The 20,402-nt window shown below is 40.0% G+C and overlaps 1 protein-coding gene across 6 annotated transcripts in view; it reads right to left on the bottom strand.

Moving 5' to 3' along the window:
* Positions 1–20,402, bottom strand: part of PDE4DIP (phosphodiesterase 4D interacting protein) — a 166,874-nt gene that overhangs the window by 83,939 nt on the left and 62,533 nt on the right. For 5 of the 6 annotated variants that reach the window (XM_087866222.1, XM_087866217.1, XM_087866218.1 and 2 more), the window contains 4 exons: positions 19,891–19,967; positions 17,197–17,320; positions 16,839–17,014; positions 13,518–13,635 (listed from right to left, as the gene is read on the bottom strand). In XM_087866222.1, coding sequence (XP_087722348.1) covers positions 13,518–13,635; positions 16,839–17,014; positions 17,197–17,320; positions 19,891–19,967 — 495 coding nt within the window. The remainder of the gene's footprint in view (positions 1–13,517; positions 13,636–16,838; positions 17,015–17,196; positions 17,321–19,890; positions 19,968–20,402) is intronic. The other variant, XM_087866219.1, reaches the window with a different exon arrangement.

The raw sequence follows: 20,402 nt of genomic DNA, 5'->3' as shown, positions 1-20,402 counted from the left end.
ATGTATTGATAAATGCATTCACAGCACTTACTAACTATATGTGCTAGTTAAGTCATTTATATCTGGCCCTTAATTTCCTAATCTACAAAGTAAGCATGTTGAATTTAAACAGTAGTTTTCAAACTTTGGCAGGCATCAGAATTCTCCTGGAGGGCTTGATAAAACAGATTGCTGGGACCCACCTCCTAGAGTTTCTAATTCATTTTGCCTGGGGTGGAGCCCAAGAATTTGCATTCCTAACAAATTCCTAGATCATGCTGATGCGGCTGTCTGGGAATCACACTTTTGAAAACCACTGAATTAGAGCTATCCTAAACTGTATTCAGAAAAGTCTCAGTCAAAAGATTAGAAGTTCTGCAGGTAAATAGAAAAACCCATCAATGAAGAACTACTTATAGATTGTCGAATTTAGAGAACTATATTCTCATTTGAATCAAAATTCTAAGTAGTAGTATGGTAAAGATTTTTGCACTATCTCTATTTTGACCTCTAGATTTGGGGGCCTGGGAAGTATCTCTCAGAACCATAGCCACTTTTGTAACCACTACGTTGTAGTGCTTCTAAGACCTAATTCTGGGCTGGTAAGGCGTTTCCAAGAGAATTAGAGAGATGGAAAACCCCATGACCCAAACAGTTGTGTTAGGTTTCATTGCCCTAGTTATGACATTGGAAATAGCTGTTCTAATTACTAAAAACTATGTCACCCCCCCAAAAAGGTGATTTTGGCAGAGAAGCTAAAGCAGATGAGGAAACGCAAGAATATCAAAGTAAACCCAGCTGCTTTATGGAAACGCAAGCATGTGCATGACTCCCCTGTGACGCTGGAAATTTTTAAGAAGCCAGAAGCAATCATGCTTTGCATTAATTAATAACGCAGCATTTTGAAAGACTTGTTTTAAAACCAGGAGATTTACCAGTTCAACTACAGATTGCAATATGGTCATCAGCAGAATGCATCTTAAAATAGTAAAGAATCTTTCAAGTAAAGTTATTAAATACCTATAGCTGTTTAAATGAATTTTATTTTTTTTAAGATTTATTTATTTCAGAGAGATCGAGTTGGGGGGGGGCAGAGAAGGAGACAAGTAGACTCCCCCCTGAATGGGGAATCCCATGCTGGGCTCCATCCCAGGACTCAAGACCATGACCTGAGCAGAAATCCAAACCAACTGAGCCACCCAGGTGCCCCAAGTGAATTTTAAAGTGTATGTTGAGTCAATCAACCAATGAGCAAGAATTTGCACAAACTCAGTATGTCTTTCCTCTGTCTTCAGTGAGCTTTCAGTTTAGTTGAGGGGAAGAAAATGTGCATGCTAAAATTATATAAATTGACGGGCAAATGAAATGGTACTGACAAATTCAATATGAGTACAGAAAAAATTGAGATTGTTATGGGCTGAAATAGTTGAAGGGGACAAGAGTGGCACTTGAGATGGGTCTTAGGATACTAGAAACAAAAAAAGGGACTCCAGAAAAAGAAAAGGGCATCATCAATAGTCTTAGAAGTGGGCTGGATCCAGCGGTAACCTGTAGGTAAAGGGAGATGTTGGGGACTTCGAGGGGCATCTGAATGGCCTGGTTCATCCTACTAGATACAACTTATCCTCAATAATTACTCATTCAGAGTACACATATGAAGAGGTAACTGTAAGCCAGATACTATGCTGTGGTGCTATGGAAGTCTGGCAACTAGAATTTAATGTTTAGCAAAGACAAAAGAATTTGGACTTAATGTTAAGGACTTGAACAAAGAACGGCATGGTGAAAACTCCATCTTAGGAAAATGAGCCAAACAACAGGATGGACTGGAATTTCAGGGAGAGATTTGGGGATGGTTATAGGAAGACCTGCTAAAAAGCCATTGTAGTTATTCATATGTAGGGTAATAAAAAAAAGTCAGTGAGGGGGCGCCTGGGTGGCACAGCGGTTAAGCGTCTGCCTTTGGCTCAGGGCATGATCCTGGCATTATGGGATCGAGCCCCACATCAGGCTCCTCCGCTATGAGCCTGCTTCTTCCTCTCCCACTCTCCCTGCTTGTATTCCCTCTCTCACTGGCTGTCTCTATCTCTGTCGAATAAATAAATAAATAAATCTTAAAAAAAAAAAAGTCAGTGAGAATGCAAGCTGGTGTAGCCACTGGAAAACAGTATGGAGATTCCTCAGAAAGTTGAAAATAGAGCTATCCTATGACCCACCAATTGCACTGCTAGGTATTTACCCCGAAGATGCAAATGTACTGATCCGAAGGGGCACCTGCTCCCCAGTGTTTAGAGCAGCAATGTCCACAATAGCCAAACTATGGAAAGAGCCCAGATGGCCATCGACAGATGAATGGATAAAGATGTGGTACATATATATACAGTGGAATAGTAAGCAGCCATCAAAAAATGAACTCTTGCCATTTGCAACGACGTGGATGGAACTAGAAGGTATTATGCTAAGTGAAATAAGTCAATCAGAGAAAGACAATTATCATATGAGCTCACCAATATGTGGAATTTAAGAAACAAGGCAGAGGATCATAGGGGAAGAGAGGAAAAAATGAAACAAGATAAAACCAGAGAGGGAGACAAACCATAACAGACTCTTAATCAAAGGAAACAACCTGAGGGTTGCTGGAGGGGAGGAGGATGGGGAGCTAGGGTAACAGGGTGATGGACATTGGAGAGGGTATGTGTTGTAATGAGCACTGGGTATTATATAAGACTGATGAATCACAGACCTGTACCTCTGAAACAAATAATACATTATATGTTAATTGAATTTAAGTAAAAAAAAAAGTCTGGTGTAGAAATGGAAGAAAAGTGGTAAATATGAGAATCATTTTGAAGGAACAAACAGCAGGATTTGATGACACATACATAGAGGATGAAGGAAAAGAAATGATTAAAGATGAAGATTAGGTTTTTGGTCTCAAAGACTGGTAGAAAACATGGTCTCAATGAACAGACATGTGAGCATTGAGTCCATTTGCAAAAAGATAATGAAAAATTTGATTAGGAACATGCTGAGTTTAGGTGACTGAGAAAACTAAGTGGAAAAAAAAACTAACTGGGGCTCTTCGGCAATCAAAGCACAGGTGAGGTGGGGACAGAGTTTCAAGAATGAGAGGAAGAGTTAACATTGTCGAAAGCTAGGGAGAGATTAGTAGGAGAGATAAGGTCAGGCATATCATTTTCTGTAACCCTAACTTGTAAACTTGGGACTTGCAACCTTCAGAGTTGTTATCTTTAATTCCTCAGAATCCTTCCCTATCAAGTTAAACACTAAATTTCGGATTCTTTTTCTGGACATCTCTAGCATGTTCAGAAATGTTGCTTCATATTTTCACTACATTTTCTATTTCAGGTTCTTGAAACCTAGAACCTGAACCATGTCACTAGGCTTAGAAGCTTAACCCTCTAATCATCCTCCATACTATTTCCAGAACATTCATAGTAAAAATCCACCATGTCCACTATAGGATGAAGTCCAACCCTCAGCTTGGCATTTCAATATCTCTACAGAAAGATCCTAATCTACTTTTCAGCTACATCTCATACTCCTTCCCTAATCATACGGTAGGGTGACAGGATATAAACTGTTTTATTACCTGTGTGCCCCGCCTCCCTCTTTTCTAATCTGACGGTTAGGCCCTTAGCATTATCTTAACTTGGGAATTTTTGCAGAGCAAAGAGCAGAGGCTGAAGTCAAATGCATTTCCTGACTTAATAAAATTCTACACCAGGTGAGAAGTTTAAGCCAGGTGTCCCAGTGGGAAGAGTTAAAAGAGAACTGTCTTTGAGGTCAACAGAAAAGGAGGGGGGTGAGATTTCACTCAGATCAGAAAGAGACTGGGGATCAGAAAGTAACAGGGATCCACCTCCATTCCATATTAGTGCCCCAGGGAAGCAGCAAGACCTGGGGGGAGAAGGCAATGGGTGACTTGGAGAGGCGAGACTGTGTCAAGCAGTTCTGGCTCCATAGAAGACTCTAATACGGCGAGCTGTTAGAGTTGGCAGAAGAACAAGAACCATGCTTGTTGGGGAAGGGGTACTTCAGGGGTGGACCAACGGTAAGAGTAATCCCTTGATTCTTTGGCACCTGATAAAAATCTCACTTTCACGTAACTGAGAGGGTAGGGAAGAATATATGTACCAAACGGATGAAATTGAACTTGCTGCTAGCAGGATTAGGATAGGAACTAAGGGTAACATTCAACTGATTTAAGGAAAGGAATGTGGTATTTCCTGCATAACTGAATTTGTGAACTAAGAGTCATACCCACTAAGAACCTTCTGTAGGTGTTCGTTGAGGCTCAGTCCTAGGCCCTTTTCACCTCCTTATTTTTATTTTCTTTCAATATCATCTTATCCTTTCCCATTTTTATACCAGTAACTTTCCATTTATATCTTTATCACAGAATTTCCTCTGAGCTTGATGGACACATGGGTTGCTTCCATATCTGGGCTAGTGTAAATAATGCTATCATAAACAAAGAGAGGTGATTTACCTTTTCAAATTAGTGTTTTTGTTTTCTTTGAGTAAATACCCAGCAATGGAATTATTAGGTTATATGGTAATTCTATTTTTAATTTTTCAAGGAACCTCCATACTGTTTTCCACAGTGGCTGCACCAGCTTGCATTCCTACCAACAGTGCACAAGGGTTCCTTTATCTCCACATCCTTGCTCACCAACCCTTGTTATTTCTTGTGTTTTTTATTTTAGACAGTCTGACAAGTGTGAGGTGATATCTGATTGTGGTTTTGATTTGCATTTCCCTGATGATCAGTGATGTAGAGCATCTTTTCATGTGTCTGTTGGCCATCTGTCTGTCTTCTTTGGAAAAATCTCTATTCAGGTCTTCTGTCCATCTTTTAATTGGATTACTTGGGGGTTTTGGTGTTGAGTTGTATAAGATCCTCATATATTTTAGATATTAACCCCTTATTAAATATATTATTTGCAAATATCTTCTGCCATTCAGTAGGTTGATGTTTTGTCTTGTTGATGGTTTCTTTGGTTGTGCAAAATCTTTTTATTTTGGTATAGTCCCAACAGTTTAATTTTTCTTTTGTTTCCCTTACCTGAGGAGATGTATCTAGGAAAATATTTCTAAGACTGATGTCAAAGAGATAACTGTCTATGTTTTCTTCTAGGATTTTTATGGTTTCAAGTTTCACATGTAAGTCTTTAAAATCCATTTTGTGTTTATTTTTGTGTATGGTGTAAGAAAGTGGTTCAGTTTCATTCTTTTGCATGTAGCTGTCCAGTTTTCCAAGCATCATTTAGTGAAGAGACTATCTTTTCCCCACTGTATATTCTTTGCCTACTTTGTCATAGATTATCTGGATTCTCTATTCTATTCCAATCACCTAGGTGTCCATTTTTGTGCCAGTACCATACTGTTTTGATCACAACGGCTTTGTAACATATCTTGAAATCTGGGATTGATACGTCCAGCTTTTTCTTTTTCAAGTCTGCTTTGGCTATTCAGGGTCTTCTGTGATTCCAAACAAATTTTAAGATGATTTGTTCAAGTTCTGTGAAAAAATGTTGTTGGTATTTTGACAGACACTGTATTAAATGTGTAGATTGCTTCGGGTAGTATGGATATCTTAACAATATTGGTTCTTCCAATCCATGAGCATGGAATATCTTTTCATTTGTATCATCTTCAATTTCCTTCATCAAATTCTTACAGTTCTTGGAGGACAGGTCTTTCACCTCCTTAGTTAAATTTATTTCTTGGCATTTTATTATTTTTGATGCAATTATAAATAGGATTGTTTTCTTAACTTCTCTTTCTACTACTTTATTATTAGTGTATAGAAATGCAACAGATTTCTGTATATTAATTTTTTATCCTGTGACTTTGCTGAATTCATTTATCAGTTCTAATAGTTTTTTGGTGGAATCTTCAAGGTTTTATATATATATTAGTATGTCACCTGCAAATAGTCAAAGTTTTACTTCTTCCTTACCAATCTGGATGCCTTTTATTTCTTTTTCTTGTCTGACTGCTATGGCTAGGACTTCCAATACTACATTGAATAGAAGTGGTGAGAGTGGACATGTTAAGGTATGTTCCCTCTAAACCTACTTTGTTGAGAGTTTTTATCATGAATGGATGTATTTTGTCAAACGTTTTTCTCTATGAAGATGATTGTATGTTTTTTAATCCTTTTTCTTGTTAATGTGATGTATCACATTGATTGATTTGCAAATATTAAACTACTCTTGCATCCTAGAATAAATCCCATTTGATGGTGGTGAATGATTTTTTTAATGTATTGTTGGATTTAGGTTGCTAATATTTTGTCAAGGATTTCTGTATCTATGTTCATCAGAGATACTAGCCTATATTTTTCTTTCTTTTGTAGTATTTTTATCTGGTTTTGGTGTAAGGGTAATGCTGGCCTTGCAGAATGAATGGAAGCTTTCCTTTCTTTTCTATTTTTTGAGATAGTTTAAGGATAGGTATTAATGATTCTTTAGTGTTCAGTAGAATTCACCTGTGAAGCTGTCTGGTCCTGTACTTTTGTTTGTTGGGAGATTTTTTATTTTTTTATTTTTTTTATTCCTGATTCAATTTCATTGCTAGTATTTGGTCTGTTCAAATTTTATATTTCTTCCTGATTGGAAGTTTCTATACTTCTAGGAATTTATCCATTTCTTATAAGTTGTCCAATTTGTTGGCATAAATTTTTCATAATATTTCCTTATAATCCTTTGTATTTCCGTGGTATCAGTTATTTCCCTTCTTCTTTTCTGATTTTATTTGAGTCCTCTGTCTCTCTCTTCCTCTCCCTCCCCCAACTCTTGCTCTTACTCTCTCTCTCCCTCTTTTTTTTTAATGAGTCTAGGTGTTTATCAATTTTGTTTACCTTTTCAAAGAACCAGCTCCTGGTTTCATTGATCTGCTCTATTGTTTCTTTTGAGGTGCTTTGGACAGTATGTTTCTAGATATCGATAAATAATCATTGAATGACTAAATGAATAAATCAATGCCTTTCCTTTTCATCTCTTATTAAAATCTTACTCATTTCTTACAGATCAGAATCTTCACTGCCTACCGCAGCTCATGACCTTTTGTTCCTTCTCTATGGCTTTATATTTTGTTTCCATCAGTGGCTTCCTAACCTTCCAATTAGGTTATCATCTCTAGAAGGTAGAGACTAAACCTTATACATCTTTGTGTTCTTTTTCCTTCTTGTTACAGTACTTTGTGCATTGTAAATGCTCAATAAATACTTTTCATGAAGCTGTAATGAAATCCCTTATTTTTCCACCTCCTTTGCCGCCCTAAAGGGTGAGGACTACAAATGCTTTAGATGATAAGGCCTTTTTCTATGACATGTTAAAAATGAACGTTATGTCTGGAAGACAATGATGTTGAGTGAGGATTTATAAGTGAGTATCCACCTTCAACATTCATCAGCTTTAAGAAGAGGATACTGAAAAGCTGCTTTGAAAAAGATCTCCTTATATGAAGTTGGCTGGAGCTGCCTGAGCTACTAATCCCTGCAAGGTTTCAGTCTCTGCCTTGAGCATTTAGTGTTCTTGCCTTAACCTCCACGTCAGATCTCTCCATGGTAACACTGGAATGTTTGCTATTTTAAGAACTACACCTCACTGCATGCAGTGCTATTTACATTAGGTTCCAAACAAGGCATAAATGCAATGGCTCGAGTGTCTGCTGATTTGTGTGAGTGGGAAGGTCCTGATTGCTTAATGGATGTCTCACCCTAATTCTGTTGTCCTCTTTCATTTTTCAAGGCAACCACAGTGAAATTACATGTTATTAAATATTTTACTGGAGAAAAACTGGGGAATAGAAAAATAAAACAAGAATTCTTCCAGATGTTTGCAAGCACAACATCTCCCCTTGCATTTACACCCTCTAGGTCTGGTTTCGTTTAACAGGTTCTTTGAAATGAAGCTTCTACTTTCCTGTAGAAAGGAATAATGTCAATAACTGGAACTATCACCAGCTTTTCAGAGCACAGGTCTTTCACCTGCAACTTTGTGAATATAGTCATGAAGGAAGAGAAAAATGCTCTATAAACTTCACTTTATTAGATTTTCTTTTTGCTAAAAAAGATGTGGACATGTTGCTTCATCATGGCAGCTCTATCAAAAAGTTCCTAAGTACTCTGATCACAAGGACATGCTCTCGATCTGAATGGACATGAAGGATTGGAAGCAAACATGGAGTGATGTCAATGGGTGACATGTCAAGTTTATGGCTTTCTTTGCTCCTGTTCTATGGAGTTAATTATACGATAGAAGGTCATAAGTATCGTGTAAGTATGGCTAAAATGAACGCACAATATTTGGTGTTTTCTTGCCTTAACCTCCTTGGAATGGAAAAGGAAAACAGCTTGAGGGATAGTAAAATCAATTAAATCAAATAATCTCTATCAAAACTGTCTCTTACTTGAGGGATAGAAGGCTCTGAAGTGAAACTTCCTGTACTCAGAGATGATACCCAGTCCCAACTATCAGACTGAGATCCTCTGAGAAGTACTGACCTATGGGAAATGGGGTAAGAGGAGTGTTTTCACTTGGACAACTCAAACCTAGACGGGTAAAGTCAGTGAGCTCTCCTTCTTCTAAAGCCCAACGGTGGTGTTCTCAGCTGTGAGGGGTCAGGGGAGGTGGAGGAAGTGAGTCAGTCTCCAGAACTCTAGGGATGGCCTTGCTGGAGATGAGGGAATTCTTAAGGCTCTGCAGAGCAGGCCCAGAGCTTAGGAAATGAACTTGTGCCTTCCACATTGTGGGGGTGTGGCTTCTGTGGTGAGAGGTGGCATGGCAGACAGGTTGAGGATACAGTGGGAGTAAGATGCTGCTACTGTTGGCAGACAAGGATGAGGCCCACAGTGAAGGCTTGAGCTGTCACAGAGAGCAGGAGCGGTCACACCTGACTGTAGACAGAGGGGGGAGACAGAGTACTTTATCATTGGTTTTATAATGTTCTTTGCCCCTATCTAATTCAAGAATGGACTAGATGAAGCAGTTAATAGCTGTGTCAAACCATGATTTGCTATCTCATGAGATGACATCAATTATCTGCTCAGTCAATCCTCAGTCTAAACAACCCCTTTAGAAAGGATTGCCTTTCTAAAATGCAAATCATATGCTTTTATTCCCCCTTGCTTAGCTTTTTTTAATTCTCGGTTGCTTGTAACAGGAAGTCCTTAGCTTGACATTTACGGGATGTCCAGTTATGTATTCTATCATTCTCTGACACTTAGCATATATTTGGTAATACCAATTTCTCCCAATTCCTTAACTATGTTCCTATCACTATATATACTGTTCTTGCCTATAATGCATTTCTATTTGTTGCCTGGGGTACTCAGCCTTTAAGACCCAGGTCAAGACTAACTTCCAGGTGAGGCTTCTTTGACTTTCAAAGGTAGTGTTAATCCCTGTCATCTGTGGGTTCCTTTAGCACTATGCATGTATTTCTGTCTCTTCATTTATCATCCTGTAGTTCTTTGTTTATATGCCAATTTCCTATTGGACTATAAACCCTTTGGAACCTAAAACCCCCAGACCAGTGGTTCTTACTGAGCAATTGTACTGTCTCCTAAAGTGCATTTTCCAAATTCATGGGGTGTTTCTTGTTTTTATTGTCATCACAATGATGACTGGAGCAATGGGTGCTACATAACTTGCAATGGGCAGGGCAAAGCATTGTTTCAAATTCTGAATGACATCTATCTATCTGTCTGTCTGTCTGCCTATCTATCTGATTCTAGTTTATATGAAATGCATAAAACAAGCAAATTCATTCAGGCAAATTCATTAATTTATTATAACAGATTATCAGGAACTGGGAAAGGGAAGAATGAGGAATTATTGTTTCATGGGTAGTTTCACTGAAAAATTCTGGAAATTTTGGTGCACTTATCTTCTGAGAGCTGGTTTTGAACTTTGTCAGTAGATCTTTTTTGGTCAGTGATATACGTGTACATTTGTGATACTAGCTCTTCAGAATAACAGTGGTGAATATGGGTTTGAACCCACATAAATCTATGTTCAAATTCTGACCTCACCACTTACTGCCTTAATAACTTGGGTTAAGTCATTTCATCTAAATGGTTTCCCTACTTGCCAAGGGGCCTTTATCCTACTTACTTCACAGGTTGTAATGAGAGTTGGAAAAAACTGCATGTTCAGTCGTCCACACAGTGCTTGGAGCAAAATCAGGACTCAAAAATAGGTCCTTCATCTTTCCCTTCACTGGCTAGCAGCATCACACTGTTTCATGGACACTTAATAAAAGCTGGGTCTCCAGGGACGCCTGGGTGGCTCAGTCAGTTCAGTATCTGCCTTCCGCTCAGGTCATGATCTCAGGGTCCTGGGATCAGGTCCCATATCAAGCCCTGCATTGTGCTCCATGCTCAGTGCGGAGTCTGCTTCTCCCTCCCCCTTGCCATCCCCCCACTCAAATATGAATAAAATTTTAAAAAATATTTTCACTGTAGGGGTCCCTGGGTGGCTCAGTCAGTTAGCGTCTGACTCTTGATTTCAGATCAGGTACATGATCTCAGGGTTGCAAGATTGAGCTCTGTGACCTGCTTGTGCTGGATATGAAGCCTGTTTAAGATTCTCTCTCTCTCTCTCTCTCCCCCTCCGCCCCTCCCTCCCACCCACCCCTGCTGGCACACTTGTGCATGCACACATGCATCCTCATGCATTTTCTCTCTCTTAAAAAAAATTTTTTTTCACTTCCAATAAAATTATGTTGCTTTCCATTACCAACATGTTACCACTATGATTGTAGTAGGAATAGTTTTAGTATTATTAGTAACTCTATAGGATTAAAATGTGAAATTTTGTTTTGTGCTTTCATTACTGAATGACTTTTAAATGCTCCATGGGGCACTGGTGAGGTAATACAACTTTATATAATCACCTGAACCTAGAACTGAATTCCGTGATATATAGAAACACAATGTTAATATACAGTGAGTTTTTCATGAATTGAATTGCTATGAAAATGAAGAAAGGGTGGTTTTTTGTTTCGTTTGAAACTTTACCAAGAGGTTTTCACCTTGGCATTGTCACCCTCGTTGACTGATGGCATTCCCCTTGCCAATTTTGAATTGTCAGTATAACATGACTGCATCAGGCTACAGTTGAAGCTCTGACATTCACTTGATTTGCCATCCAGACACACACAGGTGTGTGTATCACTCTTCATGTCTGCTAATGTAATTGTGCTGATGCGTTTATATATTAAAATAAACGTTATTTTATTATAAATTATTCTTGTTATGTCTCATATGTTACTATACCTCACAGGGTTGTTTTGAGGCTTAAACTAATTTGAGTGAATATATAAGGTTGGGAGAGCAGCATCTGGCCCACAGAAAATACTACAATATGTGAAGTTACTACAATTGGAAAGCTGTTGAATATGCATTGATAAATATTTTTAAATTGCACTTGGAATATGTATCTAAGAAATCTTGTGACTCCACTTCTGGGTTTTACATTATCATAATCTGAACCATTTGAGTGTAACTAAACGTTCCCAAGGTGTTATAGAAAGAGCTTCAATACTTCTTTTTGTCTAGGAGATTAAAGTGAGATATCATTCTCATTGTGACCAGTTTGCCCTGTACCGTTCACACTCTGTGTGGTCCTCCTGGGGATCAATCACAGAAACTGACAACTTTGAGTTTAGTCTTGGCCTATAGAACAGTCTTTCTAAGAAGAGACAAAGAAGCACACTCTTAAATACAGAGAACGAAGCTGCCAGAGGGGAGGTGGGTGGGTGGGGGGATGGGAGAAACAGATAAAGGGGCATAAGACTGCACTCATCTTCATGAGCACTGAGAAATGTATAGAACTGTTGAATCATCATTTTATACACCTGAAATTAATATAACGCTGTATGGTGATTACGCTTGAATAAAAGTCCCAACAGAAAGTTTCCAGGTATTTCAATATGTATCTTGTAAAAAGCCTATGAACTTTATTTTCCCCTTCTATCTGCCCTACTACATGTATACACATCATTTCCTGAACTTGTTAACCAGAGCTTTCTTTTTTTTTTTTTTAAAGATTCTATTTATTTATTTGACAGAGATAGAGACAGCCAGCGAGAGAGGGAACACAAGCAGGGGGAGTGGGAGAGGAAGAAGCAGGCTCCCAGCGGAGGAGCCTGATGTGGGGCTCGATCCCATAACGCCAGGATCACGCCCTGAGCCAAAGGCAGACGCTTAACCGCTGTGCCACCCAGGCGCCCCTAACCAGAGCTTTCTAACCAAAGCAGAGCCACAGGCCAGGAAGTTTACAAGTATAGCCGAAATAGTGATTTCTTCTGTCCTCGTCGCGGCCCAAGCACCTAGACTGACGACCTCCAAGTAAGACGCTCCATCCATTTACTACTGTACCTTGCAAATATTACCATTATCTATTTGTGCGATGACACAGGAGAGACGGGAATCACTGCTTTAGGCTAATTCTTCTCCCCGTTCGTTTTACCCTGACTCCAACCTCTCCATATGTGAACCAGTAAGTTAAACCTCACAGCCTGCTTTATCACTGGTTTAAGACCTGTAAGAATATCCAGTAATTGTTTATGCTGCTTGGGCGAAGATATATTCTAGGGTTCTTTTAGGAAACATCTTTTTAGAAAATTAAAAGTTGAATGGAAGAGGGGAGTTTCCTCTGAGGTAAATTCCAAGAGCAACAATATAGACTAATACAATTATTTTTACCATAGTAAGAGTTCTTCAATATTAAAACTGCATTATGCACGCCTAAAACTAATATAACACTGTTGGTTAACGATACTGGAATTAAAATGATAAATAAATAAAAACAAAACTAACAGAGAAAGAACCCACACTAAACATTCTATATAGTTATAAATCACTCAGGGTGGTGGGCAAAATTCTAATGGCCCCAGTGATTCCCACCCCCTTGGTAGCCACCGCATCTTTGCGTAATCCCTACCTCTTGAGTGTGGGCGAGACCAGCAACTTATTTCTAAGGAATAGAACGTGGCAAAGATGACAGAATATCACCGCATAAGTATGCTATGTCACATGGCAAAAGTGAATGGGTATTGCACGTACAGTTAAGGTCCCTACTCAGTTCATCTTCAGTGAACCAAAAGGGTCACAACTGTGGGCCTGACCTAATCAGGTGAGCCTCTTAAAAGAGCATGCAGAGGTAGAGAAGGAACGGACCTCCTCTTTCTCTCCGCTGCTGGCTGTGAAGAAGCAAGCTGCCACAACCCCTAGAGCCACCCAGAAATAAATTCTTCCAACCACCTGAGGGGACTTAGAAGCCCATCTTTCCTTAAGTGTACCTTCAGAGGAGAAAGCAGCCTGCTCACGCCTTGATTTCAGGCTTGTGAGACCCTGGGAGGAGAACCCATTGAAGCCACGCCTGGACTCCTGACCCACAGAAACTGTGGGACGATGAATGTATGTTGTGTTAACCCACTACATCTGTAGTCACTTTTACGCAGCATAGATAACGAACACAGAGGCACTGCCCACGCCTCACCTGCACGTCCATGCTAGCTGGCTCCTCCAACAGATGCAGCAGTTGTTGTTTCTCCTGAGACAGCTGCTCTACAAGCTTCTCCTGGGCAGCCAGGCTCTGATTCAGTTCTTCAATTCTTCTGGAGCAGAGAAAAAGTCAGAACAACACTTAGGGTCATGATACTATCATTGCCTTTATTTTTCAGCCCACTCCAAAGACAGCATGATCCAGTCCAGTCAGTTTTTACCATTTTGGGTCATTGAACTCTGATGCTTTTTCTCAGAAGGCCATGCATTCTCTGCCCTAGCCCTCTACTATGTACACAAATGACCACGACAGAGGCGTTCACTGTAGAGTATGCTGAGTGCTGCCGTGAAACTGTAGGAAGACAAAGTGAGTCACTGAACTTGGAGCAGTCTGTGGGACATTTAGGAGAAGAGATTCGGAAACCTGGACCGTTTTGCAGGTACAGGGAGGAGACTGAACCAAGGAATGAAGGCATAAAGATACAAGATATTTTTGGAGAAGAGTCACTGGAACAAAGGCTGGGGGAGAGGTGAGGGCTAGAGAAGAGGCTGGGAATTCAGACTAGGATTTAGATTATCAGACTGTGGGTGCTGTGCTGAAGTATACAGACCACAGGTTCAAATCAACAACTATTCCTCATCTGTTATGTGCAAGGTATATCTTGTGGTTTCTCTTAAGTCTTAGAGTCCTAGAGATACCTGTCCTTGGAAAACACGCTGGTACTGAATGAACTGTTTCCAATTGTCATTATTATTCCTAAGTAGGTGTGTAAGACAGTGATAATACCTTGGGAGGAAAATAATTGGGAGAAAGGTGAAGGGTACCAGAAAGTCAAGTAGGAAGCACATAGATAAACTACAAATTAATTTAAAATTTATAATTTATTTAAAATTTACAAATTATAAATTAACCAAGGCTGTGAGGATCAGCTAAGATTTGTGGATGAGAAAGAACTTTAAAAACTTAAAAACATCATGCAGATGCAAGCTGAATAGTAATGATGATGATGAGGGGCACCTGGGTGGCTCAGTCAGTTAAGCACCCGACTCTTAATTTTGGCTCAGGTGGGTGAGAGTAAGCCCGGATCCATGCTGGGTGTGGAGCCTGCTTAGGATTCTCTCTCTCCCTCTGTTCCTCCCACCCTCCCCCCTGCTTGTGCTCTCTCTCTCTCTCAAAAAAAATAGTAATTATGATGATGAATGTGGATTCCATATCAAATTCCCCATGGTATCTATGCTAGAATGTTTCTTTTTTTCTCAAGCCTCCAACCTTATTTATCCCTTTGATCTTCAGTTTCTATAGACGATCTATTTTCCTACCGTACAAAGTTGGTAAGACCATTTGATATAAACTCCCTAACTTATTGGTCATGTGTGCATATGTTTTCTTTTGTTTGTTTAACAAGTGTTTATTGGGATATGGACATGAAACAAGGGTCTCAGGGAATCTAGCAGGGAAAATCTGAAAGCAAATACAACACCATGCTGAGAACAGCACAATAATGGCTGTGTATATAAAACAAGGCAACAATTTAGAGACTTAAACCTGCTGTCACAAAAGCACTCACAGAAGTGAAAATTGATGCCTGAGTCAGTTTGGAAGTATGAATAGGAGTTCACCAGGAAGGAAAAACACAGCAGATGTTTCCCATGGAAGGAAGAGCATGAGCAAAATTCGGGAGACCTGACCTAATAACATCATTTGCTTCTGGAGGCGATGTGTAGGTTCGGGGTTTAATTCCTTCAATGCCTGTGGCCATGTTACACAACTCTCTAAATGCCGGTTTCTTCATTTATAAAGTATAATAATCCCTACCTCCGGGGTTATTAGGAGAATTAAAAAACATTATAGTACTCAGCTCAGTTGCATAGTAAGAGGCAACAAACTTTAGTCATCATTATTATTACTAGGCCTGCATCAGTGACGTGTGAAGGGGTCATGGTGGGGATGAGTCTGGGAAAAATCAGGGGTCAGATCATAAAAGGGTTTGATGGCCATGCTAAGGAGAATGAAGCTTACCTCCTGAAGGTGTTGGAGAGCATTTTATTTTAAAAATTTTAAAGATTTATTTATTTACTTATTTTAGAGAGAGAAAGAGAGTTAGTGGCTCGAGGGGCAGAGGGACAGAATCTTCAAGTGGACTCCCCACTGAGCATGGAGCCTGACATGGGCCTTGATCTCACAAGCCATGAGATCATGACCTGGGCCAAAACCAAGAGTTGGATACTTAACTGACTGAGCCACCCAGGCACCCCTGGAGAGCATTTTAAATGACTCTGCCATGTCAGTGGTCAGATTTATGTCTCAAAAAGATCACATTACTCATGGGTACACGGTGTGTTTTTCACCTATTCAGTTAAAAACTATTATGCCATCATAGTATCATGCATCTGAGAGCCTGAATTATGTGCCCATTTGATACTGTTCAATTTTCCACTTCAAAACTTCTCTGAATTGTTAGATTGCAATAAAATAGAGTGGGGCAGGACCAGAAGTAAAGAAATAATTAGGAAGTTGCTGCATTAACCTAGACAGGGGTGATCTCAACAATTGCCCAGTTACCTTTAAAAGAAAATTCAAGTTCCTTACGGCATACAAAGCCAGCACAATCAGACCTTATCCCCAGTGCATTTTGCCTCTCAGTAGTCTTTCCCAGACCCTCTGCTCTAGTTACGTAGAACTATTTGCTGGTCTTGAAACATGCCCTTCCCTCTGTCTCCCTTGCACAGTTTCTCCAACGGGACAGAATTTTTCCCTTTCCCATCTACCCCCTATACTATTTCTTCGAACTCCTATTCATTCTTCAAAACCCAGCTCAGATTTCATCTCCCCCAGGAAACTTTCAATGGGACCTTGCTCTTTTAGTCTGGAATCGATGACAATCCTCTATGTTCCAAGACAATCCCATGCTACTGCTATCAAAGAACTTATTAAAATCATGGAACATGTTTCTTATCGAGAAGACCTGGGTCTTTCATCTCTGTAACCTTCATGTTTAGGCCTGTGTCTGGCATGTAGCAGGTGCTCAATCAAAGTGAATAAGTGAGTCCATGTATCTTGTTTGCCACCATTTGACCATTGTTCTACTTATACCTACCTGAAGGCTCCTGACGGCTAAGAAGTGAGTTCTGTTAATAGATACGTTGAGGGCTCAACCCTAAAAAGAAAATCCTTGGTTGTGGGGGCCATAAAGTCTTGGAAATTAGGAAGGTCTCCCCTAGGGCCTTAAAAGGGAACAGCGCAGCTGGTATATGCTTTTGTAGGCTGGAGAACAGGCAAAAGACAAGTGACAGACAGAGCACCGGAGACACCTACTTGTCCCGCTGGGCCAGGGCCTCAGTGTGTTGGTGAGGAGCAGCCCGGCCCGCTGGTACGTTGTCCCCGTCCTTGGTGACCCCCTTCAGCTTCTCTGAGAGCTCCAGGTTACACTCCTTCTCTGCCTCCACCAGAGCTGCCATGCGCGCAGCCTCCTTCTGCGCTAGCCTGGATTCCTGCAAGAACAACCACCGAGAGGCTGCAAAGGCCCACCTGGGTTAGGAGCCCAAGACTGCGGATGCTTGGATGAGTTCGGGGTGGAAAGTACGCAAAGCAAAGGTGAGTGCCAGGAGGCAGAGCAGTAGGGAAATAGATGAAAGGGGACCCGGGGCCATGGATCTCTGGAAGTCCCGCTCACCTCCTGCAGAAGCTGGATCTTATTCTCCAGGAGCTCGTAAACATGCTCTGTCTCCTGCTGTCTCTCCTCAAACTGGCGCCGGAGCTCAGCTTCATTATGGCTGTTGAGATTCTCCACATCAGCCCTGAAACCACAGACCATTTGCCAGTCAGAGCCAGTCATATAATTTAGCAGATGGACCCATTAAGGTTGTTTCAATTCAGAGTCACACTGATGAGGGGGAAAAATTAAGCATTTTTTCCTCTGCAATTATTTGTGGAACTGCTTTTCCCAAACTTTTCAGGTAACCTTTCCGGAACTCTATTTTTTTTGTTGTTGTTGCTTGTCAATCAGAATATACTTGACTTCCTAGAGGCTTCATTATCACTATCACGTCAAGAGGAGAATCTTTCAACTGGGAGGTGGGCAGTCATCAAATGGTTCAGAATTCAACATCCATGTTCATGTGTCCCTGGTCTCTTCCATTTCGACTGTTCTCCCAGAGTGCTTTGCTAATTCCCTGTCTTTCTTGCTATTTGAATTTAATGTGTTCCTGCCATTTAGGGTGCTGGGACAGAATATCCTTTTGGACAGCCACAGAAATGCTCTCCTCCTTTATAGCCGGTAACCCACAGACTGTCCTGAATTTGGGCTACCTATCCAGATTTCCCATGGTCCCATGCAGAGAACAGACATTTAATCTATGAAGCTCGGGGTTCTGGCCCAGCTTTGCTTCTCTGATGTCCTTAGGAATGAATGTCCAGGCACTAGCATGAAGCGGGTAAGGTGTCACCAGCTTATTTATAGCTAACAACAGCTGCCCTTGGATGTCTGAGGATTAACAATTTGGAGGCAATATCAGGTGCTGAATGATCTTAATTCCGGTTTGGTTTTGTTCCTGTTTTAAGCCATTTGTTGAGAACCATGGACCATCTTCTTGTTCTCAAGGCAGAGAACAATATTATGACTTCATAGGTTCATAACAAATCAAAGCTGCTCTATCCAAGCCCCGTGGTACTTTACTAGTTGACCCAGAAGTCTGTGTCTATGAAGACCAAAGGGGGGTTTCCTAAAGATTATAGGATTCTTTGGTTGATAATGGACACTACTCAGCACCATCTCACAGGCTATATTCTCCTGAGTTCCCATATCATTATACAGATTGCAGGTAGGGGCAGACGGTCTTGGCTGTACAAGGGATATAACTCAAGAAAATAACTCAAGACCTGTAAATAGGCAGACCTCAAGAATCGTCAACTTTGACTTTGACTTCATATTCCTTGACAAATGCAACGGACAAGAGCTAACTACGATATCTTGAGAATGGAAGTTGTACATTTTCTGAGTAACTCGGCAGGGAATGCCTGATTTAATAGGCTACAGCTGTTGTAAAGTCACAAGGGTGTTGAACTTGATGCCAGAGATGTGGGCTCTGCCACTCATTTGAGAAGACTTTAATGTACCTTAGTTTTCTCATTTCTAAAAATAGAATAATGCCACCTAATTAAAAGTTGAACTGACATAAAACATTTTTTAAAAGCATTATACAAATCTCAAAATTTATTTCTCAATCGTAAGTTTCCTAAAGTTTCTTAGCTCATTTAATAACTTAGTAAGTTTTTAGTAATACCAACATCATGTGCACAATTGAGTCTGGTTTTGAGTATTCTGATCTTGCTAGACTGTCATCCTAAATATCAAGAAATATTGTAGAGACAAAAGGAATGTCAAATCCGTTTGAATATATACTGATCCCAGAAGAGAATCTAAAAATTATTTTTAAAAGCAATTTTAATAATACTTGTCATTGAAAACTATGGGGTTTTTAATGATAAAAACTATAAATTATAAAAGTAACCATTTTAACAATACAAAAGTATATAAAGAAAAAAAGAAACAAATCTTCTCCCCAACGAAAACTCCAATCTCACTTCTCTGTTAGAAGTAATGTTGAAGAGTTTGGTATATAACCCTCTAGTTGTTTTTTTTTTTAATGCACAATCAAGCAAACACATGTAGACACAGAGGGGACTGTTTGTCTTTACACAAAGGGGCTTATACCATAAGTATCACCCAGTACTTTTTCCCCTTGCTTAGTCTATCAGGGACTTCTCACCAAGATAATAATATAAAGCTAACTAATTCTTTTAAATGACTGCATAATATTCCACAGTAAGGTTATATCAAAATGTCGTCAACCATTGCCCTGTTGATGGATAGCTATTTCTACTTTTTTTGCCATTATAAACATGCAGTAAACATCCTTTTGCAATTATTCTTCCATATTCGTATTTTTATTTTGAGGGATAGATTCCTTCTAGAGATTATTTGGTCAAAGGTAATATGTGTTTTTCACTTTGGTAGGTAGTGCCGCCTACCAAAAATGTTGCCATCATTCAAACTCTCACCAGCAGTGTACAAGAGTGCCCATTTTCCCCCAAATCTATGTCAGCTCTTGGTGTTATTAGCTGATTGTTGAACAGGAAGTTTATAATCTTAGGCCCGGTGAATTTCAATTTACCTCAAGGTCTGCCAGATTCAGTAACAGAGAGAGCCAAGGGGAAAGAAAGCACGTTGTTCTGGTTTCTCAACTGACCACAGCATTCACAAACCAGAGTTAAGGTGAAGGAATCTGTTCCAAATCTACTGTTCTCAGATTAATAAACCAGACTCTGGAAAGAACCAAGAGTTCAACTGGTTCAAACCACAACTCACCATGTTTGATCTAGATGCTGTTTCTTGTCCTGGAGTTCTCGTTTCAGGCTCTCTACTTCAACCTTCAGCTCGATGTTCTGAAAAGCACACAGGCATTAACCGTCAGTAACTGCCACAGACCCTCTGCCCTGGAACCAGGTTCCTACTTGAGTCTTGCCTTGGTCCACAGTTTCTCATCTTATCCCAGGCCTCTTCATGACCCATGACATAAACAAGATTCACATGGATCAGTAACCACGTCAAGGATGAATGGACTATACAGACTCAGGATTTCCCCGGAGCGACTCATCTGTTCTCCCAAGCCATTCATTCTTGCCCCTGGATGATGAAAGCCACCAAAGTCTGTTTGTTTTCTAAAGCATCAGAGGAGACCGTGTACATTAAAATAATATTTTCTTACTCATATAAATCTGCCGTTGAAAACCAAATTGCTGCATATAGAATTATATTTTAAATATAACTGGGGACTTAATTATTTAAAGAAATTATGTTGCAAATGTTTTGGAAAATAA

The sequence above is a fragment of the Ursus americanus genome, chromosome 12 (genome assembly GCF_024610735.1).
Source record: "Ursus americanus isolate L20-20 chromosome 12, mUrsAme1.1.p, whole genome shotgun sequence".
NCBI lineage: Eukaryota > Metazoa > Chordata > Mammalia > Carnivora > Ursidae > Ursus > Ursus americanus.
This window is presented reverse-complemented; position numbering and strand designations above follow the sequence as displayed.